Genomic DNA, 27,171 nt, shown 5'->3' on the forward strand with positions numbered 1-27,171 from the left:
CACAGGACACTGTGGTTAAAGTCCAGGATGTTTGGTTTGGCGTCAACTATGGCTCTGTCTTCCCTCTCCCCCCCTCCTCTCCCTTCCTCTCCCCCCACTCCTATCCTCTCCTCTCTCTGTCTTCCCTCTCCCCTCTCCTCCTCTCCTCTCTTCTCCTCGCCCCTTCTGCCACGTTCCAAGTAGCCAGGAGTGAATGATGATGATGATGATGATGGTGGTTTTGTTGCAAAATTATTGTAACAAATGCACACAAACCCATAAGGTGTGTATTCCATTCTTTTAGTAGACGTGGCAGCTGAGCCTTTAGCAGACGGCTTCTCAGAGATATTAGATGTCTCACATGTCTCACATGTCTCACGTCTCAGTGCTCTCTGACTCTTGACTCTCTGCCAGTTTGCGGTTTGATAAAATAAAAGTCCACAGGACACTGTGGTTAAAGTCCAGGATGTTTGGTTTGGCGTCAACTATGGCTGTTTTCATTTCTCATCTGCACTTTTCCTGCCAAGAAGATCCTGGCTCCTTCCTCTCCTCACTCTCCCCTCTCCTCCTCTCTTCTCTCTCCCTTCCTCTCCTATACTCTCTCTCCTCCTCCCTCTCCTCCTCTTTTCTCTCCCCCCTCTCCTACCCTCTCTCCCCTCTCTCCTCCTCACCCCTCTCTTCTCTGCCCTCTTCTCTCTCACCTCCTCTCCCCACTCTCCTCTCTTCTCTCTCCTCTCTTCTCTCTCCTCTCTTCTCTCCCTCTCCCCTCTCCTCCTCTCCTCTCTTCTCCTTGCCCCTTCTGCCACGTTCCAAGTAGACAGGAGTGAATGATGATGATGATGGTGGTTTTGTTGCAAAATGATTGTAACAAATGCACACAAACCCATAAAGTGTGTATTCGATTCTTTTAGTAGACGTGGCAGCTGAGCCTTTAGCAGACGGCTTCTCAGAGATATTAGATGTCTCATCACATGTCACATGTCTCACATGTCTCACATGTCTCAGTGCTCTCTGACTCTTGACTCTCTGCCAGTTTGCGGTTTGATAAAATAAAAGGGACTTGTTTTTATTTAATGTTTTCTTTATAAACCGTGTATGTGTGAAGGCCCTGGATGAGGAGTGTGTGAAGAGGAGCCAGGTCTCAACCTGCGGCTCTGTTACCTGCCAATCTCCTCTCCTCCTCCCCCCTCCTCCTCTCCCCTCCCCTCCCTCTCCCCCTCCTCCCCTCCTCTCCCTCTCCTCCTCTCTCCCCTCCCTCTCCTCGTCTCCTGTCCGTTCCTCTCTCTCCTCCTCTCTTCTCCCCTCCTCTCCCCTCTCCTCCTCTCCTCTTCTATTTCTTCTCCTCTCTCCACTCCCCCTCCCCTTTCTCCTCCTCTCTCTCTCTCTCTCTCGCTCTCTCTCTCTCTCTCTCTCTCCACCACTTTGCGGTTAATTGAGCACACAAACGTCAAATGTTTTTGAAGATGAAACCGGATCTCCGTTTGCATCCCGGATGAGCGACGAGTTAAGAGATGTCCAACTCCCTGTCTCTGCCCAGTCTCTTCCAGGTTGCAATTCGCTGCTGTTTCTTTAGTCTGAGACTGCACGTCAACACAATGCCTTTAAAGTTTGAGTTGTGTCCCGGTCGAATGATCGGAGGCTCCCATCCGTGCTTCATCATAGCCGAAATTGGACAGAACCACCAGGGAGACATTGAGATTGCCAAGAAAATGATCAAGATGGCAAAGGTAAAACTGAAACATTGCGTCAAATTGTTTTTATGTGTGTTAATTTAAACTTCTGTTTCTAGCTCAACCTCAATGGAAAAATCACTTCAAGTCAAATGGGTGAGGATGAATCAAACCCGGAGGTTTCCCAAAGTGTTTTGAAAACGAGGAAATGTTTCTGATGAGATGAAGCTCTGAAGTTAGCGGTAATCATCAATTGCCTCTCCTCCCCTCTCCTCCCCTCTCCTCTCCTCTCCTCCCCTCTCCTCTCCTCTCCTCTCCTCCCCTCTCCTCTCCTCTCCTCTCCTCTCCTCTCCTCTCCTCTCTTCTCTTCTCTTCTCTTCTCTTCTCTTCTCTTCTCCTCTCCTCTTGTTTCCATCTCAACAGGACTGCGGCGCCGATTGTGCAAAGTTCCAGAAGAGTGAGATAGGATTCAGATTCAATAAGAAAGCTTTGGAGCGCCCTTACAACTCCAAACACTCCTGGGGGAAAACCTACGGCGAGCACAAGCGCCACCTAGAGTTCAGCCACGAGCAGTACAGAGAGCTGCAGAAGTACGCAGAGGAGGTTGGAATCTTCTTCACCGCCTCAGGGTGGGACGAGGTAAGAAGAAGCAGAAGGACACTTTAAAGGAGGATTCCTCATGAGGTGGATTTGACCCTCGTGCGTTGCTTCTCCTAGATGGCGGTGGATTTCCTCCACGAGCTCAACGTGCCGTTTTTCAAAGTGGCATCAGCAGACTCCAACAACTTCCCGTACCTGGAGAAGACTGCAAAGAAAGGTCAGTCCATTCTTTCAGAGCAAAGAATGGAACCGTGGCTGTGTTAAGCAGCGTGTGTGTCACACCGCAGCGCTCTGTGTGTTCCAGGCCGGCCCATGGTGGTGTCCAGCGGGATGCAGTCCATGGAGACGATGCGCCGGGTTTACAAAATGGTGAAGGAGCACAACCAAAACTTTACCATCCTGCAGTGCACCAGCGCCTACCCTCTGGAGGCTGAGGATGTCAACCTCAGAGTGATCACGGTGAGAGGAACACAACTTGGGCCGGGGTGACGCGTCGACGTTTGAGATCTTCTTGTGTCACTCAAATGTCCCTTACTTTACTGCTTTACTTTAAGATGATTTTATGTTGGGCTGCTAAACCACAGGTTGCAGGTTGTTATTTATTCTAATTCTATTTATTCTTCAAAATCACATCACCACATTTATTTTTGTTGTTGAATGCAGATTGCACTCGACCACTTTAACTTGAATTGAATAAGCAACATGTCGGATTGTAAAATGGAGTTTATCAGTCAAAACAGGGCGAGTATTTGTTGTGGAATAATGCAGTGGATAATCTTTGTTACATTTGTTTGTTTCGAAGAGAAGATGATTGAAATTTTTTTGGGAAATATTAATGCGTTTGATATAAGTTTGATCTTTAATTGGGGGGAAATAATTGCTTTATTAATTGCATAATGAAAATGATCTGTAGTTTCATCGACGAATCGAAAAAACAATATGCAGAGTAGTCGTTTGAAAAATAATCTGTAGATCAATCATCAAAAAAAGAAAAATCAACTGTAGATTTAATGTTAAAAAAATAATCTGTAGATTAATCGTTAAAAAAAATCAATTGTAGATTTAAAGTTTGTAAAATAATCTGTAGATTAATTGTTAAAAAAAATCAATTGTAGATTTAACGTTTAAAAAATAATCTGGAGATTAATCGTTGATAAATAATGGTTAGGTGCAGGCCTAAACACAACAGCAGAGAGTCATCGTGTGCTACTTAAATGCTGCAATATAAACCGGAACAGTGCACAACCTGTTAATGTTTCAGTTGGTGAAATGATTTATGCATATACAAGATCCAGTATGTTCCCTATCCTTTGTAGTCTAACATTCACAGACAAACACAGATGATTCTACCATGATACAAAATGTTATAATGTTAAATATGGACATTGTTAACAGCTTCAAAGTGAGGTATGATGCTGTGCCACACACACATCACAGTGCACAGAATAATGTGATGTCACAGAAATACTGTGCTGGATCCATGTTTAAGTCACGGATTCATTTCCAAACCACCGCAACCTATGAATTGCAGGAATACCAGAAAGAATTTCCCGATATTCCCATTGGGTATTCTGGCCACGAGTCTGGGATCAGTATCACACTGGCGGCTGTGGCTCTGGGGGCAAAGGTCGTGGAGCGTCACGTAACCTTAGACAAGACGTGGAAAGGAAACGACCACTCTGCGTCGCTGGAGCCCTCTGAGCTGGCGGAGCTGGTCCGCTCCATCCGCCTGGTGGAGAGGTCCATGGGCTGCGGCATCAAGAAGATGTTGCCCTGCGAGAAGCCGTGTCACGACAAGGTACTTGATTCAATGACGATTTTCACACAGCTGAGTTGTGTGTGTGTGTGTGTGCTGTGTGAGTGTATGTACATGCCTGCCTCTCTTCTGACAAAAGACCTTTACAGTAAATTAATTTACAGTTGCATAATGTAGGTCTGTAAGCACAGGAGTTCTGCTGATTTCAATCACATTATAGTATATTCAGGACTGCTGTCTTTATTGCCTTAGTCATCTGCTTTGATTGACTGAGTAGTTGTCAGTTTATTGAAGTTCCATTGGAAGAAGAAATGCTAGAGTTTGATCATCTTGTGGGTCACACCAGATTTTCACTCTGTGCAATGATATTACCAGTAAATATGTTTCACTCTAGCCTCCCTGGTAGACCAGCAGACATCTAAACCTCCATTTGTGTTCTTGTGGCTTCCTCCTCCTCTGTCCTCCAGCTGGGGAAGTCTGTGGTGGCCAAGGTGCAGATCCCCAAGGGGACCGTCCTGACCCAGGACATGCTGGCGCTGAAGGTGGCCGAGCCCATGGGCGTCCCGGCAGAGGACATCTTTGAGCTGGTCGGCAAGGTGGTGATGAATGACGTGGAAGAGGACGAGAGCGTCATGCCGGAGGTGGTGAAGAGCTATGTCAAGAAGGCCAAATTCTAAAGGATGGAGAGAGATGAACACAGTTATAAATGGGTACCAAACGGGTCCTGTGGGGGAAATTGGGAAAGAGAAGTTCAGTATCAGTGTTCTTGTCTGCTAAACAGGCTGTGTTTGCATGTTTGATTCACCTTTTTAATGTCTGGTGTTTGCACTTCTTGTATTATTTAAAAAAGAATGTTTACATACTATTTAAATTAGATTGACTGAAGTGAGTCAAAGACTCCTCCTAGCTGCTGCTTCGTCTAATTTGTGCCAAAATGAAATCAAAATTTTGTAGCACAGGATCATAGTGCGCATCTATAAATGTTTATCTGTGGAACTCTGTGGAGAACTGCAACGTATGTAAGGAACCAATAAAATCTCTCTTACTCCCTCTTAGGATGTTTTGTTGAGTTTTCCGTTACGCGTTCAGGCAGAAACAGCTGTGTACTTGTGAGCAGCTCAGCAGGATCCTGAGCTCCTCCCTGATTGTTTGGTTCACGCAATGCAGCTGTAAACATCTGCAACCCTCCTGATATAAGATCAATGCTTGAAACACGACAATCTCAGCTCTCATATGTTGGCTCCAGGTTGTTGGTCTACACTGCTGCCGGTTGCTTGTGTCGGGCACTGTGCTTTTGAGCAAGGCACTAAACAGTGTGACGGTGATCCAGCACCTCTACAGATGGGAGGATTTCCCCAGCATAATAAGAAGTTGTCCGTCTGAAACGAGGCTGATGTGATTCATGTGACAACTCAAACATGTTTGATGTGGTTTTACACTTTGAGTTTCAGAATAAGAGAACATAAGGAACTTCTTCTGTCAATCAGTCAAACTCTTTGTCAATTTTTATGAAATATAATTAACATTACACTATAGCATTACATATATCATGTTATCACATTAATTAAATGTATTTAAAGTATTTATTTGAACCTTAATGTTAAATGCACAATATAGGTTGATTTAATAAAGATAAACCAGAAAATCTTGATAAAACAACAGAAAGATCCAAACTGCTCAAGGTGTTTTATGTTAATATCTTTATTGCATCAAACACCAAAGTAAATTCCTTGTAAGTGAAAACCTACTTGGTAATAAAGAAGATTCTGATTTCCTGTGGCTCATCGACCAAACGTGCATGAAGAGGGAGAGGGAGTCAGTTCAGTCTCATCGTTCATGGACATTCAAAGTAGTTTTGGTAGTTCTAAGGTTTAAATTCTCTAACACTTAGGGCCCAGCTATGTAAGGAAGTAGATTAAGTCACATGACATTGTTGCAACTGTACTGGTTTGGATGACACCACTGCCGTGGCGTCGTTGTTGGATGACATCATTTGATGACGTCGCTAGTGTTTCTGTGTAGCTGTACAATGAGCTGGAGAAAATTAGCGTCGTCTTGCGACTTACTGAAGGAGGAAGAAGAGACATCATACGCTGAAGAGGAAGTCAGACGTGTCAGCAGCTGTGAGTCGCTCCTGCTTTAGGCTCAACCTGTTTAAAGAACATTCATCCTTTTCCAATCTGTGAAAATGTTTGTTTTGTATCGTTTGTGAAACAGATGGCAGAAGCACCCGGGAATCCACCAGAAGGGCCGCCCATCAACCAGAACATCAGGTTCAGAACCGACCAGGGGTATTTACTCAAGGTGTTTACTCCCTTGTTGTATGAGATGTTTCAATCTAAACTAAAGCCTCATCCTCTCTGCCTGTGTGTTTACATCTCTATGAAGCCCGCAAGCAAATGACGGGAGCATGGCAGCGCAGCAGCTGATCACGAGGATGGCCAGCTTTGAGACCCAGTTTGCGCAGATGGTAACTATCAATGAATCAACTCCTTTATGAACCCTTTAAATCCAGTGATCTCGTTGTAACTCCCCTTCCCTCCACAGGAGCACGACAGGCAGATGAGGGCGCAACACATGGCGGTGTTGGAAGGCATACAAGTGGAGCGGAAGAAGCTCGGCCTGCTGCTTGATTACTTCAACACGCATTACAAAGAGCTCCTGGGGCTCAAGGAGACACCGGACGCGGACGGAGAACAACAATAACCCAAACATCTGAACACGCACAGAGTCCCGCATCGGTCCAGACCAATTAATGTCAATCTAAACTACTTTATGTCTTATTGTGTTTACTTTGACACTGACTTTGACAGCATTTCCGACCGATAGAGAAAACATATATATGTTATTTTTATTTTGTGCTTGTGTAGTAACCGGTGTCGTATTAAAATTGCCTCCTAGCCTAAGAGCTGTTGTTTTATATATGACTTTTAATATTTGAAGCGCATGAATGCTCCGGATCGGGACCGTTTCTTCTCTTTTTTTTTTCTTTTCTTTTCTTTTTCTCTTCTTACATGTTGCGTTTGGCACTTGCTGGTACGTTGGAATGACGTCAGCCTGTAAGAACGGCCAGTGAGTCGAGTGAGACCATCATACAAGCAACACTGATGGCATTTGAGTCTCCATGGTAACATTGTCGGGTCCCTTTATTGGCTTTTGTGTTTTGTTTTCATCTGTTTCTATAAAATAGTCTCAAATATGGTCCCATCACTGGATGGTCATCTTAATGCAAGATAATGAAATCACATCGACCATCATCAACATCACATCTGCCCAAAGCTGTTATCTTCCCCAATATTTCATCAATCAACTTCCAGTCCTACATCACTAGAATGCGTGTGGAGTTTGAACTGGTCGAGGTAAAATGATCGGAGGCTCCCGTCTACTTCATCAGAGCTGGAATGGGACAGAATCACCAGGGAGACATTGGGGTTAAAGAAGAAAATGATCAAGATGGCAAAGGTAAATCCTCCCCTCCCCTTCTCTCCCCATTTTCCACGTTCCAGAAGAGTGAATTAGATGATTTTATTGCAGTTTACATTACAAATGCACACAAAACAACTTGGGCAAATGCACCGATATGCAGCAAAAGTTCAAATTAAAAATCTTAAGCATGAAAACTACATAATGCAGTGTTCGTAAATGTCTAAACTTATCGACTTTCAGATATTAAAATATTTTTTTGGGAAAAACGGCAGATAATGTCTCAGATAATTATAATTATGATATTTTCTATGCCAGTTTGCGGTATACGCAGCACAAATCAAAACAAATAATATATGTTTACGTAACACCGGATGTCCACGTATAACCGGATGTCCACGTATATCCCGGATGTGCAACGTCTTAACAGTTCCGGTCTCTTCCAGGAACTCAAGAGTCCAACACAGCAGTTCTGCTCTGCTTCCATTCCTCTCCTGCAGTGATCCATTTTTTGGGCTGTTGTGGTGTATTTGCTGCTGTTTCTTTAGTCTGAGACTGCACGTCAACACAATGCCTTTAAAGTTTGAGTTGTGTCCCGGTCGAATGATCGGAGGCTCCCATCCGTGCTTCATCATAGCCGAAATTGGACAAAACCACCAGGGAGACATTGAGATTGCCAAGAAAATGATCAAGATGGCAAAGGTAAAACTGAAACATTGCGTCAAATTGTTTTTATGTGTGTTAATTTTAAAGTTCTGTTTTGAGCTGAAACATTCACGAAACTCCATGGAAAAATCACAGCTTATTTACACCGCTTATCTGAATCCTAATTCTGATCCAAAATAATTTTCTAGATGTTCGATGTTTTTTTTAAATGCGCCGAATAATTTTCTAGGATGTCAAATGTAATGACTTGAATGGAGTTTGGTTGGTTCTCATTTACCGGCATGAAACGTTGAGGGAACCGGCGGCTGCAGCTGTCATTCACTACAGCGACATCTAGCGACAGAAAATAATAATAAACGTTGACTCCGCTCTTTACGTTTTAAGGATTATTTGTGTAACACAGTTTCAGTATAAGAGGAAGATAAACTAAATAAAAATATGCTAAAGGAAAAACCGAAAAATGTTAAATGTTAAAGTGTATATTTGAGGTTAAGTGTTTAGTAGAAACAAGTGAAGGTGACGAGCTAAATAAAAAAAAAAAAATATTGGTGATTATGTATCAAATGTTAAGTGTTCTGGTGGAAAACGCCAGCACGGCTCCTCATCTCCTTCTTTAATCTCTCGTTTCCATCTCAACAGGACTGCGGTGCCGATTGTGCAAAGTTCCAGAAGAGTGAGTTAGAATACAAATTCAATAAGAAAGCTTTGGAGCGCCCTTACAACTCCAAACACTCCTGGGGGAAAACCTACGGCGAGCACAAGCGCCACCTGGAACTGAGCCACGAGCAGTACAGAGAGCTGCAGAAGTACGCAGAGGAGGTTGGAATCTTCTTCACCGCCTCAGGGATGGACGAGGTAAGAAGAAGCAGAAGGACACTTTAAAGGAGGATTCCTCATGAGGTGGGTTTGACCCTCGTGTGTTGCTTCTCCTAGATGGCGGTGGATTTCCTCCACGAGCTCAACGTGCCGTTCCTCAAAGTGGGGTCAGGAGACACCAACAACTTCCCGTACCTGGAGAAGACTGCAAAGAAAGGTCAGTCCATTCTTTCAGAGCAAAGAATGAAACCGTGGCTGTGTTAAGCAGCGTGTGTGTCACACCGCAGCGCTCTGTGTGTTCCAGGCCGGCCCATGGTGGTGTCCAGCGGGATGCAGTCCATGGAGACGATGCGCCGGGTTTACAAAATGGTGAAGGAGCACAACCAAAACTTTACCATCCTGCAGTGCACCAGCGCCTACCCTCTGGAGGCTGAGGATGTCAACCTCAGAGTGATCACGGTGAGAGGAACACAACAGCAGAGAATCATCATGTGCTACTTAAACGCTGCAATAAAGAAGACATATATATGAAGATATACTGAAGAAATACTGTGCTGGATCCATGTTTAAGTCACGGATTCATTTCCAAACCACCGCAACCTATCAATTGCAGGAATACCAGAAAGAATTTCCCGATATTCCCATTGGGTATTCTGGCCACGAGTCTGGGATCAGTATCACGCTGGCGGCTGTGGCTCTGGGGGCAAAGGTCGTGGAGCGTCACGTAACCTTAGACAAGACGTGGAAAGGAAACGACCACTCTGCGTCGCTGGAGCCCTCTGAGCTGGCGGAGCTGGTCCGCTCCATCCGCCTGGTGGAGAGGTCCATGGGCTGCGGCATCAAGAAGATGTTGCCCTGCGAGAAGCCGTGTCACGACAAGGTACTTGATTCAATGACGATTTCTCACACAGTAAGAGTTGTGTGTAGGGCTGCACTTTACGATTAATCTACAGATTATCTTTTTAAACAATTAATCTACAGATTTTTTTTGACCGAACAATGTACCGATTATTTTCTTAAATATTAATCTATATATTATTTTTCAGATAATTCGATTCATCTACAGATTTTTTATTACGCAATTAATATAACAATTATTCCCCCCCAATTAAAGATCAATTTTATATCAAACGGATTAACATTTCAATATTATCTTTAATCATCTTCTCTTGAAAACAAACAAATGTAACAAAGATTATCCACTGCATTATTCCACAACAAATACTCGCCCTGTTTTGACTGATAAACTCAATTTCACAATCCAACATGTTGCTTATTCAATTCAAGTTAAAGTGATTGAGTACAATCTGCATTCAACAGCAAAAATAAATGAGGTGATGTGAGTTTGAAGTCATTTACCAGAATAAACATTAAGTAACATAAAAGCAGCCCAACATAAAATCATCTTGCAGTACAATTAGTACAATTTGAGTGACACAAGAATAACTAAAGTTTGCAATCTCAAATCTCAAATCAAATCTCTATTGAATCCCTGGCAGACATCTAAACCTCCCCTTGTGTTCTTGTGGCTTCCTCCTCCTCTGTCCTCCAGCTGGGGAAGTCTGTGGTGGCCAAGGTGCAGATCCCCAAGGGGACCGTCCTGACCCTTGACATGCTGACAGTGAAGGTGGCCGAGCCCATGGGCGTCCCAGCAGAGGACATCTTCGAGCTGGTCGGCAAGGTGGTGATGACTGACGTGGAAGAGGACGAGAGCGTCACGCCGGAGGTGGTGAAGAGCTACGTCAAGAAGGCCAAATGCTGAGGACGGAGAGAGATGAGCACAGAAATAAATGGGTACTAAATGGGTCCTGTGGGGGGAAATTGGGGAAGAGATCAAGATGGTCCGCTGTGGTCCAGCTCAGACCTCTGTAGCCGTGGAAACGACCAGGAATTTAGATGGTAGATCTTTGCTTTCTGCATTACATGTGCCAAATCATTCAACCTCTCAATTTTCCTAAACCCTCATCAGACGAATCGACTCGTTCTGCAGCAAACAGGCTCTTTGATGAGAGGAAGCTCTGAGCTCTGTGCTCAATCAACACAGATCATGAAGCTTATTTTCTCCACAATCAGTGTGTTCTTCTCATAGCTGTTGATTGAGCTGTTGGATGTCAGGCAGTATGTTTACATATAAAAAGTATTTGTACGTATTATTTAAATGAGATTGACTGAAGTGAGTCAAAGTCTTCTCCGAGCTGCTGCTTCTTCTAATTTGAATGAAATCACAGTTTGGAACACAGGATCATAGTGCACATCTGTAAATGTTCATTTGTGGAACAGATGAAGGAAAATATGAAGGAGCCAATAAAACGACTCTTACTTTACCTTATGATGTTTTCATTCTTCATTAGTATTCCTTCAGACAGACTGGTGTACTCAGGACGTGAGACACACAGGTCAGGTCACTAGCACCAGTGTGTGTGTGTGTGTGAGTGTGTGTGTCCATACATGGGCAGATAATCTGTTTGTTGTCCTAATAGCAAGAATAGGAGCTGAACAGTTTTTTCAAAAGTAATGTCTTGTTTCAGCCACTAGATGTTGCTGTTGTTCAGTTTTCCTTTACGCGTTCAGGCAGAAACAGCTGTGTACTTGTGAGCAGCTCAGCAGGATCCTGAGCTCCTCCCTGATTGTTTGGTTCACGCAATGCAGCTGTAAACATCTGCAACCCTCCTGATATAAGATCAATGCTTGAAACACGACAATCTCAGCTCTCATATGTTGGCTCCAGGTTGTTGGTCTACACTGCTGCCGGTTGCTGCTTGTTGTTTATTAAATTTAAAACTGAGTATTGTACAATTAAAAAGCAACAACAGAGAATTTGCCATTAAAAAAATATTTTCTATTCTTAGCATCATTGGATAGATAGAGTGTGTCTGCTCTTGAAGATATAGCGCCTCTCTCTCTCTCTCTCTCTCTCTCTCTCTCTCTCTCTCTCTCTCTCTCTCTCTCTCTCTCTCTCTCTCTCTCTCTCTCTCTCTCCCCCTCCCTCCCTCCCTTATAGCTTGTAACACCCAGCAGCTATTTCAGGTGGCAGCTTTAGTCAATAAGCTGCAGCTGATCCAAGCTTCACAGAGCTTCACATGAATCCAACAGTCTCTCTCTCTCTCTCTCTCTCTCTCTCTCTCCCCCCCCCCCCCCCCCCTTTTTTCATCATCTTGCCCAACGTCTTGCCCAACAATGAGTGAGGCAAATTACCACATTTTAAAATGTAAAATGGAGGTTTTGTATGTTTGCATCCCATCCTCCAAATCGGCCGAATTCTGTGTAAGCAACAACTCAATCAGCCACTCACAGGACGCGACTGTAAACTGTGAAAGGTCTCCTGAGGCGTCGCCTGCATGACAAGAGATTTATTTTTATTTTAAGTAAGTGCAGGAGAAATGCCTCAGCCTGCATAGAAGCACGCTCAGGTGGCTCTGCTCATGTAAGGAGCCTGTTGTGGTGTGAACACGGCACCTAATATAGCACCTGAACGGCCCCAATACACAATCTGTGCTCAGGTCAAACTCTTTGTCACCACACCTGGAGTCACCTCAGTTTAGTAACAAGTGAGGCCCTGAACCTGTAACAGCCAGGGAAACCAGACTGGATGTTTCCTCTGCAGATGCTAGGAAGGTGAGAGAGAATCTGAACAACTCCCTCCTCTTCCTCTTCCTCTTCCTCTTCCTCCTCCTCCTTAATTTAAACCCAAAGGTAAATGATAAACTGGGTTGAACTAAGGCAGAAATTAAATCAAGCCTTTTTCCCTTCTGTACGTATCAGAATCAGATAAAGGGCCAGGTTACAAATCCATTCCACTGTATTGGGGGAGGCAGTGGCTCAGTGGGTAGTGCTTCCGCTTGGGAACCGGAGGGTTGCCGGTTCGAGCCCCTGCCGAGGTGCCCCTGAGCAAGGCACCGAACCCTCAATTCCCCCCCCCCTCTGCGAAGGGTGGTAATGTAATGTAAGTCGCTTTGGATAACAGCGTCTGCCAAATGATCGTAATGTAATGTATTACATAACAGACAGGAGGCTAACATAAAGAGCAACTGTGCTAATGAAGCTAATCCAGCACCTGTGACCTCTCACATGAAGATAATGAAGGTGAAGTGTTGTATAATCCCTCAGGCAGGAGGAAGAATGCGTCTGCAGGAGACGCTTTAACCTTTAGAGACGACTGCTGTCAATCTGGGCATCTACACCTTAAAACTGTCACCGTGATTATAAAGCGACATGTTTGCTCAACATAGGAAGGGAACATGCCTCATATGTCTGTAGAAACTATTTAGTCCTTTATTTCTCCAATGATGTGAAGAATTTGTTCAACTTTTAACACTGGACAATGAAAATTCTGCTTCTTTAGTTTGACTCTCTCTCTCTCTCTCTCTCTCTCTCTCTCTCTCTCTCTCTCTCTCTGTCTCCCTCTCTCTCTCTCTGAAGTGATGCACTATCCTTAGCTGTTACAGAATAGGTCAGATAACTTGGGATCACCTTCAGGTGGCTGCTGAGGCTTACAGTTCTCTCATGTAAAGCCTGACCTGCCACACACACACACACACACACACACACACACACACACGCACACACACGCGCGTCCTTCATGTCATGTTATGTGTGTGAAAGCTGCTATGATCTGTCTCTTAAGGTGCGGGCGTTGAATCCAAAGCCAATCACACACATGGATGAAACAGAAGATATGATGTCGCCTCCAGCATGCAAACTTTGCAACTGTTGCAACTCAACGTTAGTGATATGTTGGAGTGTGTGTGTGTGTGTGTGTGTGTGTGTGTGTGGGGGGTGGGGGGATTTACAGGTGCAGAAAAGATATCTGTGACAATGTGCAACACTGCAAACAATCAATCAGTTACTGTATGTAAGACAACATGATGCAAGCCTGAGCTCTGCTGCTCTGCTACTCTGCTGCTCTGCTGCTTGCATCACTGGGTCATTTGGATGGCTGTCAGTGGCTGTGAGCAGTGCTATGATCTGATGACATGAAAGCTCTCTGCCCCGTGAAGAAGGAGGAGAGAGTGGAAGATAGGAAGCTGGACAGGTCAATCGTTTTGTCCCTTATTTTTAGACGGTGGAATGAACAAAGATGCTCAAGAGAGGTGAGAGGGAGGGAGGGAGGGAGGGAGGGAGGGAGGGAGGAGCTCTTGGTCCTTGGCTTCTGACCTGCTGTCTTGCAGCTCCACCTTTGCTTGAGAGGGGGGAGATCTCAGTGAGGATTTACAGTTGTGGGACCTTGAGAGTCCGAGCGCTCAGGATCTGAAGCATTTGGATTCATTTTACAGGCATATCTGCGCCGCTGGCTGATTCCCTGCAAGTGTGGTACGGAAAAAATTGTACTTTGTTGCTTTTTGTGTGCATCTGTAGGATTCGTTCCCCCACTAAGGTCCAAAAGAACCAGGGAGAGATTCTAAAGTACCACAGAGAGATTCTTCAATACCTGCATCAACCTAGTGTTTGACTTGACAGCCAGGAGTCTCTAACCTGTGACTGATGATGATGTTTGGCAGCAAAGACTTGAGGATTTAGAACTTTTGTGGTGCCGTTTGTTTGAATGTCAACCTGCACTTTGATGCATTCCCTCTGTGTGTTTGGTGAGGATGATGACATCTGTATCAGCTGTGTCTGTTTCTTTCTCAAATGAACTCAGTAATTGTTTTATTGCTGTGTACTTTTCTTGACTTTGCAGTGTGCAGAGTCTGAAGCTATTCTAAGTTTATCTGCTCAGGGATTAAATAGCTTCCTAATGAGCTTTGACTAATGTCAGAGCTCCACCTAAAGAAGAGCTCTCACTGCAGGTGCTGCTCTAAGAACTCACTTCATAACTCACATCAGCACAATAAACACAAGATTTCACATTTTACATTTTACTTTACGTTTCTGAATCTCAGAAAAGGAACAGAGTATAATTATTGTAACCCAGTAAGCAAAGCAATGGTTGTACTTAGAGAGTCACAGTGCTGAGAGCAGACTGGGTCACACAGGATCACAATCAGAATCAGTGCATTAAAGCCTCTAACTTGGGTTTATTGTCAGTGTTTTCGGTGTTCCTGGAGGTTCTTTGCATTGGAATGTGCTTGTTTCTGTTGACGTCTTTCCTTTCCCATCTCTGTCTTTGTCGGTCTTGCAGTGAGTAATATGAGGAAGCCTTTGAATGGGCTGGATCCTGGGATTAGGCCGCGGCTCTTCTGTTGTGTTTAGACCAGGAGGCAACATGCAAACAAACCGTTGAGCCGCCGCCGCCATCGTATCACCAACGCCACCAACTCAGCTTCGGGGGGGATTCCTGACACTTCCACTCTGCCTGAGTACCTGCAGCAGAAACCAGTATGGATTTCCTGTCGCCTATCAGAAGTCGCCATCACGACCTCATGACTTCCCAGCAGGCCTCCTTTTCCTCCAGCTCCACTCCTCTTCTGGGCCCTCATCGCAGCTTCTCCAGGCTCCACTACCAGCACGTGAAGAGAAAGCTACGGCCCGGGCGGATTCTGGGCTTCGCCATCAGCCTGGTGGTGGTCTGCACAGTCAGTTCATGGAGTGCCTTGACGTTGGCCACAATGGCGGGACAGGAATCCCCTGCTGAGGGCTCAGCAGAGGCAGCAGTGCCCCAAAGAACTCTTCTCCAGTACCACAACATGTCAGGCCCTGCAGAGGACACACCAGTGGCCCTGCCCTCATCCGCAGTGGAGATGAATCACGGCGACTACCCAACGGACTACTTCAGTGTGGAGGAGAGGCGTCAGGGCTACGTGGCGCTCCATATGTTCGGCATGTTGTACATGTTCATTGCCTTAGCTATCGTCTGCGATGAGTTCTTTGTCCCTGCGCTCACTGTCATCACAGAGAAGCTGGTCATCTCTGATGATGTAGCAGGAGCCACCTTCATGGCGGCGGGCGGCTCGGCCCCGGAGCTTTTCACCTCTGTCATAGGAGTGTTCGTTTCCCACAGCAATGTAGGTATCGGGACCATTGTGGGCTCTGCTGTCTTCAACATCCTGTTTGTGATCGGGATGTGCGCCCTGTTCTCCAAGGAGGTGCTGAACCTCACCTGGTGGCCTCTGTTCAGAGACGTCTCCTTCTACATCATCGGTTTACTCATGCTCATCTATTTCTTTCTGGATAATCAAATCACTATTGGGGAAAGCATGGGTCTGCTGTCGTGCTACACCTGCTACGTCACCTTCATGAAGTTCAACGGCAAAGTGGAACTTTTCATCAAGAGCAAGCTGGGCAGCAACCAGGTGAAAGAGCTGGAGCCTGCACCCAAGGTGAGCTGTGTCCCTTTCTCCACCACAGATCCATCCATCCATCCATCCACCATCCATCCATCCATCCATCCATCCATCCATCCATCCATCCATCCATCCATCCTCTCCCTCTCCTCTCTCACTTTCTTCTCTCAGCCCACAGTTGGCTGTAATGTCGGCTATGATGCTGGCAGATGGTTCCATCCACTCATATTCATCCACACACTCACACATGTCTACGCCCCTCAGCGAGCTGAGAGATGTTTCTCCACACACAGACGCAGGCTAAAACGTCCATAAAAAGCAATGAATCTCTTATAGTTCCAGGATGTATCACATAAAACCCTTTAACGTTTACATACAAATTTCATGAAGTCCTCACTTGGTTGAGGAGAAGATATGATACATCTGATTGGTCTTGTCTGGTCTTGTCCCTGGCTCTTGGTGGAGATCTGGACGTCTGGTCAGAACTGTTCCTTTCCCCTTCATGGTGATTAAGTTTACAAAGTCAGAGGGCCGTTGACCCACAGATCATTCCTGTGCTCATGTTGGCGTTCAGTCGCAGCAGGAGGGAGCTGAACAGCAGCCAAACCTCCCTGAGTGATGGGTCTTAACCTCACAGGCACAGAGCCTCCTCATGCTGACTCAGGCGAGGAACAGACCTACTTTTAGAAACCAAGACCAGACTGCAGCAAGGATCACAGAGTCCGTTCCCATTTTAACACCAGAGACTGGGGGAGAAGGACAAAGGACCCATCCAACACAGAACATGGCCTCACTAATGATCAGACAAGTAAAACATTATAAATATGAGCTAATGCCTTCATATTATAAAAACGCCCAAATTGCTACAAAATACCAAAACCGAGTCTCTTTGAACTCCAATCCTGTTAGAGTCACTGTGGATGTCAAATTATGACATCATCGTCTCCACAAGATCTGTTTACTTTGAGAAACGTGTCAGAAGTGCAGAAGCTCCTTCGTGTTCAAACCACAGCAGGGTGAAGTGTGAAAGTAGAGAGGAGGAGTCGGTGCAGACCCTCTTCATCATCGTCACCATCGCCTCTTCCCCTTAATTAGCTGCTGTTGACCTTAGGTGAGTGGGTGGGGCATCTTGACTTTGCAGCCTGATGGAGGTCACGGCTCTGCAACATGTCAGCAGATCAAATCACTGCCTGATGCACATTCTCACCATGAATCAATTCATCTCTCACTCCAACAACTATTAGAGACAGATAACATAAACTCCTGGTTGATACGTCTGCTTGGGTGCAACACATTCTGACCAATCAAGCCCACCTTTAGAGAGAGTAAGAAGCCATATACTCAATACTCATGAGAGAGAGAGGCACACACACACACACACACACACAGACACACACACACACAGAAATCCAAAGCTGTTCTTTTTGTTGACACGTTTGTCTCTTGGTCTTTCTTTGTACTCCTGTCTCTTCCTGTGTGCAGTTGGAGTCAGATCTGTTGCTCTCTGACGTTGTAATCACATACGGCTCTCAGGTGACCTTTAGAGCAGCGTGCCCGTAGCTTCACCCGTCTGCACTTCTTCAGGGGCGTATACAGTGCAGCGACACATCTTTCCTCTAATTCATGCAATTGTTTATTTGTACGTTTTGACATCAGTCAATGCTTCACACTTGAGACATCTCAGGCCATTGTAAGTCACTTCCTGTGCTGCATGTCTGTCAGTTAAGACACGTACGCAACGCTAACGCAATGCTGTGAGCCGGGAGAAAAGTTCAGATACATTTCTAATCACTTTAAGCCTCTGTTAGTTGTATTTGCTTCAAAGATTTTCCCTCTCAACTGTTTCAGCTCAGTGGTTCTCATAGTTTAGTGAACAAAGTGCCGTTTGTCTGTCAGCAGGGTTAGTAAAACTGTAGCTAATGGTAAGCTACACCCAAAGCTAACAGTGCCTCCTGTAGGAGCCTGTTTCTTTGTAGGTGCAGGGCGTTGGGTGCTCAGTGTGAAGCCATTTTACCACTAAAGAAGTATCATAAACGTCCTGTTTATACTGAGACCGAGCCTACTGCCCCCTGGAGGACGAGGCCTGCATAGCAGTGCAAAGGTCACAACCTTCAGGGATCCTATGAGATGAGACCCAGCTCAAGATTGCAAAGTTATTTCTGACACTGAATCAGCACTGATAACACACACATCTAGAGAGCAACCGGTGGTCTCTTCTACTGTGGCTGTTTGGATGTTGCAGATGTTGCTGCCTGGCACCGACTCATTCGGTTTGTTTCTCCTCGAGCTAATCATGTTTTTCGTCTTGAAGGAGTTCCTGACAATAACCGGCATCGGCCTGAACTGCATATCTTACATTTGAGCCGCTCCAGTTGATTTCCTGTTCTTTTTATCTGTCCTAACCCACATTTATGAGCTCATCAGCTGTTCCTCAGGCCGCCTCGGCTGGAACCAAGAGCAGCTTTTCTTTTTTTGTCCTCCAGCACTTGATGTACCACTGCCTTGCCCTCATGTGTCAGGAGTCGCTAAATAATCCCTGAGGTTAATGCTCTCCAATCCAATTAGAGCCTCTAATAATAGACGAGGGCGGGGGAGCAGGAATCAGCAGGTCGCAGGATGCAATCACAAGCTGCTCCTTTCCAGCCTCTGACTCGCTGTGGGGTTTTTTGGTTTCACACATATCTTCTACCCGGGCCTCCTTTGTTGTTGTGCACAGTAGATGGAATGTGTGCAGTGTTGCTTTATGGGAGGGAAAGTGAGCCGAGTTGCAGGTTTGCTTGCTGCTGCTTCTTAAGGTGCCAATCCTCTCTGATCCCCTTATCAACCACTTACCCGCTGTGACGGCAGCAGGTCTGCAATCTGCATGCAGTCGCTCTTTTTCAGCGTCTTTGCTACTTTCTTGCAAAATATTACAAATCTATTGGTAACTGCAGGGACTCTGTGCATCTGCCTCAGCATGTGTATGGAAATGAGATAAAGATAATACTCTAATCCCACCTCCTTTCTTCTTCTGGAGCCCATATGTTGCTGTCAGTAAATTGACTTAGATGTTTTGTAAACTGTATCATTGGCATATGTCTTAACTTCACTTTCAGCCATTTGATTCTATAGCTGCAGCCTGCTTGTCCACCAAAAAAACCCAACCCCCAAGGAAAGGACTTTTAGCGTCTCTCTCATTTCCCCTAAGTATAACAGCTCCAGTGCCCATAAGCAATGTGTCCATTAACTCTGCAAGAGGAATCTAGGTGCAGTTGTACCATGATCGTTTCTTAGAGGGAATAATCACTGTGGATTTGCCAATGAAGGCTGATGAAGACAACGCAGTGACCTGTGAAGGTTGCAGCAGCAGCAGCAACACCTCACACGCAGGCCTGACAATTCCCTTTCTAAAAGTGGTGATCTCTGCGGATGAATCCTGGCTAAGTCCCACAGCTCGGAAGGGGGGGCGGGGAGGGGGGGGAGAGAGAGAGAGAGAGAGAGAGAGAGAGAGAGAGAGAGAGAGAGAGAGAGAGAGAGAGAGGTTTAGTGGTTGAAAAGTGTGACTGTAGTATTATTGTTTGTTAAATTTGGGGCAAATACATATCATGAGGTGATGAATGAGAATTATTACTTCATAAATGCAGAGAAATGCATAGAATGTCACATTTATAGCCTTGACAGCTCCAAACCTCTGCTGGTGCCGTCACCTTAGATTCCAAGTTACTCTCAGGAGCCTGGGACGCCAGATGAAAACAGTTAAGTGTAGGAGGAATATTTATAGTGAGTCTGCGTGCATCCACAGCCTGGAGCCCCTCACACAGCAGAGCAGGATCCTGTGAGCTCGGAGCTAAAGAGATTATCTGCTCACAGCTCAATCATCACAATGTGGCCACAACAAAGCCACGTGTTGCTTGCGTGTTTATCCACTTGATACAGACTCAGAAAGTAAGTTTAGTGTGATGTTTGGACAGGAACTGTTCTCTGGCTTTTAATTCGAGAACAGAGGAGAAATATGACTCAGAAGGACTGTAAGGAGTAGATATGAAGGAAGGGGGCGCCATGTACGGTTGATTTCAGTGTATAAAAGCGCAACAATGGCAAGTATGACATCACTCACTGTGTGTCCACAAAGCTCCACTTTGAAGACACTTCATCGGCAATGTTAGGCACTGACACTCTAACATACATACCAGTCTAAACGCCCCATAACAATCATTCATAATTCATTCATTCACATTCATTTGTTGAATTGGTATCAATCAAACCACATTTGTGTGCGTTGTTCTGGTCTGGTGGTGAATAAACAAACAAACAGGTTTATGTAATACTGAGAAACCTGCAGGTCAGTGACATCATCACCTCAGAACACCACCATGTTCTGTGTGTGTGTGTGTGTGTGTGTGTGTGTGTGTGTGTGTGTGTGTGTGTGTGTGTGTGTGTGTGTGTGTGTGTGTGTGTGTGTGTGTTGATGGTGACACCACTGTGCTGTATATGTCCTCTGAAGAAATGTCCCGGGGTTAGGATCAGTGTGAACTCTCCTCTGTGTGTAGGATCCTAGTTTTTTCTTGTTGAAGCAAATCTCACTGTGATGTGGGAGGAGTCAAGGAGGGAGGAGAGGTGATGTCACACACACACACACACACACACACACACACACACACAGGAATAAGAAACTTTTTACTAATAACTATCAATTAATATGGGGAAATGGAGGCACACTAACTTTATTCCTCGGGTAACCAATAGCTTTTGTTGCATTATAATAAGCTGTGTGTGTGTGTGGCTTTTAGAGTTTTGGGGGTAGTTTTGGTAGAAAGATCAAACCTTTCCTCCCGAGCAGAAGCTGTGCCAGCGCTTGTATTAAACTCACATCACCTCTCCCACCTGCACCTGTCCATCATTTTACTGACATTTCTGATAAAGGGAACAGTCCAATAAGATGTAGAAACAATGTAACAAAGGCTGAACATGATCATAGAGTCCATGAGCATCTCCATGGTTCCACACTAAAAACAGAATGTTAGAATATTTGAGGACAGAGGTTTAGTTTATATGTCACAACAACAAACAGGGTGTCTGTATCATTCAGCTGCATTGATGGATTGTTGATTGATTTGTTTTTCTGTCAGAAACTGAACCGACAGTTAAAACACTGTGGACCCTTTTGGACCCTCTGATGCAATCCAATACACCACAGCCTTTGATTGACACCGCCCAACAAAAACACAGCCTGTTATAAGCCTGTCAAAGATTTGTCTTTATTGCGTGGCTGATTGATTGGATTGCATCACACAGTGCCTGTGTTGTGTCTGTTTAGAGACTTTGACTGTATTCATGCATTTTTGTCTGTTTTCCCCTGAAGGTTCCTGAAGGAGGCGGGGATGACGAGAACAAACTGATGGTGAGTTTGCTCGGTGAATGTGCGAGTTTGTCCGTCCGTTAATTATTAATATTTCCTGCAAACAGAGGAATGTATTTGACCAATAAAAATTATTTTTCATGTTTGTGTGTGTGTGTGTGTGTGTGTGTGTGTGTGTGTGTGTGTGTGTGTGCGCTTCTGGTTTTACAGGCCAAGCCCAGGCTGCAGAGGGAAGGCAGCTGTGCCTCTCTACACAACACCCTGATGAGAAACAGCATCTTCCAGCTGATGATACACACACTGGATCCCCTCAGCCAAGAAGGTTTGAGTCAAAAACGCCACACAAAAAATCGCAAACCTATTCCAAGCTCACCGACAACATCTAGAAAGATTGAAGTGTATCCGTGTTTGACTTCTATGCCTTCACTTTCCTCTGATCTGCTTGTGTTTCAATGTCAGATTTTGCCTCATTTGTAATCTCGAGTCCTTCCAAAACCCAACAAGCTCATTTCAAAGCAGCAGGAGACTGGATTGGACCCGACTGAACTTTTCCTTCTGTGTTTCAGACCAGTTCAAAGAGAAAGCATCGATTCTTCACAAAATGGCGAAGCAGCAGTGTAAAGAGGACAGCGTCAACGCCAACGGAATAGGTGAGTACTGAACAACGCTCATCAGGAGGCAACAGATGGTGCGTGACAAATGGATCAGCAAATCAAAGAGACAGAAGCCAAAAAGAATCTGGTGTTGACCAGAATTCCAAATGAAGTGTTTTATTAGATTGGAACAAGGTGCTTGATCCTTCCTTCATGATCCTCCTTTATTCCCGTAACGTGATGATGTCGCTGTGTAACGTCGCAGAATTTCCAGCCAAACACACCCGCCAAGTACGAGGCCAGTGAGTTCAGCCAATCAGAACAGAGCTGGGGCTTGTGAGGAGGCCTTAAAGAAACAGTACCTACTTCTTTATGCTTTGAACTTTTGTTTTTAGGGCCATGATTTTCTTGTCAAAGTGCACGATTTCATGCGCTCTTCTTCTTCTTCTTCTGCTATGTTTGTTCTGACAGCTGATAGAAATATTCCCAACACTACAAATGTTGCTGTGGAGGTCACGCCACCCATGAACGGCGTTGCCATGGGTGACGAGGTACAGATTCTATGTTTTAGTTCATTTATGTTCCCTCCCATCCACATTTGAAACGCTTTTAAACGTCTCTCTGAATCCTTGCTCTGAACTCTTCCTCAGGGTGGGGATGGTGATGATGACGACGATGAAGATCAGCCTCTGAGTCTGGCCTGGCCCGAAACCAACAGGAAACGCATCACCTACCTCATCATCCTGCCCATTGTTCTCCCTCTCTGGCTCACACTGCCTGACGTCAGGAGAGAGGTGACAGCAAACACACACACACACACACACACACACACACACACACACACACAAACAACATACAGTATATGTACGTATATCAGGTGATTCTTTACTTGGATTTAGAGATTAATTGATAGGTCGAAGGTCAATTCATCGACTCATTGATTCATCGACTGGATGAACGATTGACTGATTACATATGATTTCCTTTCCCAGAGCTCAGCAAGGTTCTTCCCCATGACATTTATTGGGGCCATCTGTTGGATTGCCTTCTTCTCCTATCTGATGGTGTGGTGGGCTCACCAGGTACCACACACACACACACACACACACACACACACACACACACACACAACCACACACACACACACACACACATGCATCACCATATTTATAGTTTGCTATAATTCTATTCTACTCTATTCTATGCTAGTAAACAAACAAACAAACAAACAAACAAACCATTGCCTTTGCCCTAGCCCTTGAGCAAGGCACTAGGCTTCATCAGTTTGCTCCTCAGGCGCGGCCCTGTGGCTGCTCACTGCTCTTAATAGTTTAAATGGTTTAATCCCAGAATAAAAATCCATACAGGGCCGATAAGGTGCATTTTAAAATCATCACATGAATTCTTTTTTATTCTATTTTTCTGCCACTTTCTCTCCCCCTGTGATCTCTCTAATGCGAGTGCAGGAATCAGGGCACTGAATGTGTGACCGCAACAGCTAATCCCAGCTAATCTGAGCAGAGCCACCTGTAGCTCCTAATCTGCACCGCACGAGGGGTTATGACTCCGTACAAACCTCTGCAGTTCAGTCATTTAACTCTTTTCATATTAGTTGCTGCTGAAAGATGAAACTTCGTGGATGCTTTACTGAGTTAACAAGAAACCAAAGCAATGCATCTTAAAGCAGCACGCATCAACAACACGATGCCCCTGAGTAAAGGTTTGAAAGGTTGAGATGAACTCCTTGGATTACTTTTCCCCTTCAGGTTGGAGAAACGTTCTGGATCACAGAGGAGATCATGGGTTTGACCATATTAGCTGCTGGCACCTCAATTCCAGACTTGATCACCAGTGTGATTGTAGCACGTAAAGGCCTGGGCGACATGGCCGTGTCCAGCTCTGTGGGCTCCAACATCTTCGACATCACTGTGGGGTGAGTAGGGGACATAAGGAGGAAACATGGAGTGGAGTGTTAGCCAAGTGAATCAATCATTGACTGACTCTCTCCTCTTCTTCATCCCCTCATCAGTTTGCCATTCCCGTGGCTCATCTACCACATCATCAATGACTTCAAACCGATTGAGGTGAGCAGCAACGGCCTCTTCTGTGCCATCGTGCTCCTCTTCATCATGCTGCTCTTCGTCATCATTTCCATCGCAGCTTGCAAGTGGCGAATGAGCAAGCTGCTTGGTTTCTTCATGTTCCTGCTCTACTTCGTCTTCCTCGTCGTCAGCGTCATGCTGGAGGACAGAATCATCACCTGCCCCGTCAGCGTCTGAGAGAGAGACTCAAGCTCAGAGGTTCTTGAGGAGTTCATCCATATGCTCAAAAACTCTTCTAGACAAGGTTACTGTGTCTTGTTTTGTCTCGCTCCTCACCCACACACACACACATACCGACCCTCCATGTTGTGACTGCCATGGACAATCTGATGATAGCCACGAATGGACAAGCAAACACCACCCAAGATGGTTAACCAGCTCTGATTGTCTACCAAAGGAGGAAGTAAAAGGCTTCTGAAGTAAACCTGGAGGCTCAGAGAGGAGCTGGAGAGCTGGGCTGTGTGACATCATCAGCATCGCAAATAGACCCTTAGAATTTAAACTGTCTATTTTATAATCTCATCTCAGCTTCATAGTATGTTAACCAGATACAGAAATATTTTGTGTTATAAGGCCCAAAATGTGACCCCATATGTTTGGATATCCCTGCACTTCACTCCCAACTGTGTTACTTATGTTTCCAATAACCTAATCTGTAAGTAAAAGCCCGTTTTCTGCTCTATCTGCCTTTACACGCACCAACACACAGATATGGTTTCAGTATCCTGACTGTGGGCGGTTAAATAAGAAGAGATGCAGCCGGGCTCCTTTAAACAAACAATACATAACATTTAAACAGTCAATTAAAGCAATTGATAGTAATATTTGTTTCTTGGACTTTTTATTGACAAGTAACCGTGATGTATAAAGGATAAATCTGAGACAATTTTCCACTTACACAAACACACACACACAAACACACTGTCTGCAATTTGAAGATATTGGAATTTCCAAAAGAATTCAGGCGACTGAATGTTCCTGTTTAGATCCGGAAATCTTACTTCTTAAACCAAAAGCAGGCAAATTAGTCAAATTCATTCAAAAAGTACTAAAATTTCATATTTAAAATGTCGATTGTCAAAATTGTCAATTAATTTATTGTGTAAGTGAAGTTTATGTGTACACATGATTTGTAAACTGTTATGTAAACTTTTTATGACAAATTAAATCCCTCATTCCTAGGCTGTGCATACTGTAGGCATGTGAACAGCAGTAGTCAACACTTAGATCACAAAGAGACACAGTTTATATTTTTGAGACTCCGGTTTCTTCAGGTTTAGCAGCGTATGCAGTATCATTTTGGGATGTTTCCTCTTCTGATGACTCATCTGAATATGACACATGTGTGAATGGCTTCCTTTAAAAATACCTCCAACCAGTTTTGATGCTGGGACAAATGGAAAATGCTTTTATATTTCCAGTTTGCTGTATGTTATGCAAGTATGGAATCATATTCATGTACTTCTTGTATCATGTGTAACACTGTAAAATATATCATTCAATCCTGTATAAAGTGTTAATATCATAAAATAAATAAAAAATATAATTTTCACCATCGGTGTCTGCAGTCAGAGAGTCAGAAATAAATCCTCTGTGACTTATTACTGTTCAGATCTCTACAGATACTCAAAGCCTCGCAGTCCTGAAGTATCCGGCTCCAGGTGCTTCAGTGGGAGATTCATGACTGAAGAGGAGCTCCCTCTACTGGCGTGAAAGGAAAATACAGACCTACTGCAGAAGTTAGGCGCCACTGTAAGAACAAAACAAAACACGTAATCGTGGTTAATGCTGAAATTAAAGACGAATATGTATCAAATAAATCTGTTATAATTATTTATTCCTCATACTTTGCATTTTAAAATAGAAGATACAGGGACAGAAATCTTTCGACTGTTGAAAAACTCTTGAATGGCTTTCAGAGAGCATAATAGTTTAATATATTTTAATCACTGGTTTACGGAGTTGGTACCTTTTCTTGTACTGTTCTTGTAGATGTTATACCAACAGAAGGGAGTGAAATAACAGGAACTTCACAAATATATGGCTTCACGATGTGAGCCGGGGCTTTTATTGTGAAGGGATCGGCAGCAGGAAGTGAAACCCGGAAGTTTGCAAGCTTCGTAACAGCAGAGCAGCGATGCGGCTCGCAAAGAACAGAACACGGCGCATCTGCGACTCCTTTTCATTCATTTGCATTCTTTAAAACCTCTGAACAGACCAACATGGCGTCGGTTGAGTCGGAGTCGGTGGAGGCTGCCGCTGCCGCTGCTGCCGGACATGAGAGCCCCAAACCAGAGCTTTCTGCAGCGATGCGGGCTAAAATCGAGCGGAACCGGCAGCGGGCGTTGATGCTCCGGCAATCCCGACTGGCGAGCCGCCCGCTGTCCGCCGTGGAAGGCGCAACCTCGGCTAAAGTCTCCAAGACGATCGACTCCGGGGCCGGGTTCTTCATCGAGGAAGAGGAGGACGCAGAGGAGGAGCACAAGGCTCGGAAAGTAGTGCATCAGCCAGGTGTGTGTGTGTGTGTGTGCGTGCGTGTGCGTGTGCGTGTGCGTGTGTGTGTGCGCGTGTGTGTGTGTGTGTGTGTGAGAGTGTGTGTGTGAGAGAGAGAGAGAAAAGTGAGTGACTGTGCATGCTCATGATCAGGCAGATTTGAATTCTTTCTCTCTCTCTCTCTCTCTCTCTCTCTCTCTAGCTCCTGTGATTGAACCTGACTTTTTGGTGTGTGATGATTGTAACAAACCTTTCATGGATTCCTACCTCAGTAACAGCTTTGACCTCTCTGTCTGTGACAAGTGCAGGTACACACACACACACACACACACACACACACACACACACAGAGAGTTTCTGTTGCACTGTATTTGCAGCATGCATGCACACATTCTTTGGAAATAGAACAGGATGCTCCCTGACACCTGAGTAGTCTTCATGTTAACAGCTGATGTGACGTCTCATGCTGCAGATGTTAACACGAAGCTCTGTAGACTTCATGTGTCATCTATCAT

The 27,171-nt window shown here is 44.9% G+C and overlaps 4 protein-coding genes across 4 annotated transcripts in view; all 4 read left to right on the top strand.

The window, feature by feature from the left end:
* Window positions 1-1,453: 1,453 nt before the first annotated feature.
* Window positions 1,454-5,070, top strand: LOC143013588 (N-acetylneuraminate-9-phosphate synthase-like). Its single transcript, XM_076167263.1, has 6 exons — window positions 1,454-1,706; window positions 2,073-2,288; window positions 2,367-2,466; window positions 2,554-2,708; window positions 3,781-4,047; window positions 4,473-5,070. Exons 1-6 carry the CDS (start codon window positions 1,491-1,493, stop codon window positions 4,680-4,682), a joined length of 1,164 nt encoding a protein of 387 aa, XP_076023378.1. The 5' UTR covers window positions 1,454-1,490; the 3' UTR covers window positions 4,683-5,070.
* A 2,776-nt stretch (window positions 5,071-7,846) lies between these two features.
* Window positions 7,847-11,234, top strand: LOC143013629 (N-acetylneuraminate-9-phosphate synthase-like). The gene is made up of 6 exons (XM_076167322.1): window positions 7,847-8,130; window positions 8,734-8,949; window positions 9,028-9,127; window positions 9,215-9,369; window positions 9,524-9,790; window positions 10,463-11,234. Exons 1-6 carry the CDS (start codon window positions 7,999-8,001, stop codon window positions 10,670-10,672), a joined length of 1,080 nt encoding a protein of 359 aa, XP_076023437.1. The 5' UTR covers window positions 7,847-7,998; the 3' UTR covers window positions 10,673-11,234.
* A 3,993-nt stretch (window positions 11,235-15,227) lies between these two features.
* On the top strand, window positions 15,228-24,340 carry slc24a2 (solute carrier family 24 member 2). The gene is given in 9 exon segments (XM_076167309.1): window positions 15,228-16,173; window positions 21,482-21,510; window positions 21,679-21,790; window positions 22,035-22,118; window positions 22,533-22,612; window positions 22,712-22,855; window positions 23,054-23,143; window positions 23,828-23,994; window positions 24,091-24,340. Coding segments are annotated over 9 exon segments (1,902 nt in total).
* Window positions 24,341-26,262: 1,922 nt separating this feature from the next.
* LOC143013634 (DNA repair protein complementing XP-A cells homolog) overlaps window positions 26,263-27,171 on the top strand; it is a 2,096-nt gene continuing 1,187 nt past the window's right edge. Inside the window, exons 1-2 of the mRNA XM_076167330.1 lie at window positions 26,263-26,674; window positions 26,859-26,964. Coding sequence (XP_076023445.1) covers window positions 26,386-26,674; window positions 26,859-26,964 — 395 coding nt within the window. The 5' untranslated portion in view covers window positions 26,263-26,385. The remainder of the gene's footprint in view (window positions 26,675-26,858; window positions 26,965-27,171) is intronic.

This window comes from Genypterus blacodes, unplaced genomic scaffold, assembly GCF_046128005.1.
Source record: "Genypterus blacodes isolate CSIRO-AG114 ecotype Tasmania unplaced genomic scaffold, CSIRO-AGI_Gbla_v1 ptg000157l_1, whole genome shotgun sequence".
Lineage (NCBI taxonomy): Eukaryota > Metazoa > Chordata > Actinopteri > Ophidiiformes > Ophidiidae > Genypterus > Genypterus blacodes.

Excerpts from the sequence above, each read along its gene's own strand:
- LOC143013588 (XM_076167263.1), top strand. The coding sequence starts at position 1,491 with ATGTCCAACTCCCTGTCTCTGCCCAGTCTCTTCCAGGTTGCAATTCGC. Across the intron at positions 1,707-2,072 it reads AAATGATCAAGATGGCAAAG|GACTGCGGCGCCGATTGTGC; the intron begins GTAAAACTGAAA and ends CCATCTCAACAG. Across the intron at positions 2,709-3,780 it reads TCAACCTCAGAGTGATCACG|GAATACCAGAAAGAATTTCC; the intron begins GTGAGAGGAACA and ends TATGAATTGCAG.
- LOC143013629 (XM_076167322.1), top strand. The coding sequence starts at position 7,999 with ATGCCTTTAAAGTTTGAGTTGTGTCCCGGTCGAATGATCGGAGGCTCC. Across the intron at positions 8,950-9,027 it reads CCGCCTCAGGGATGGACGAG|ATGGCGGTGGATTTCCTCCA; the intron begins GTAAGAAGAAGC and ends TGCTTCTCCTAG. Across the intron at positions 9,128-9,214 it reads GGAGAAGACTGCAAAGAAAG|GCCGGCCCATGGTGGTGTCC; the intron begins GTCAGTCCATTC and ends TGTGTGTTCCAG.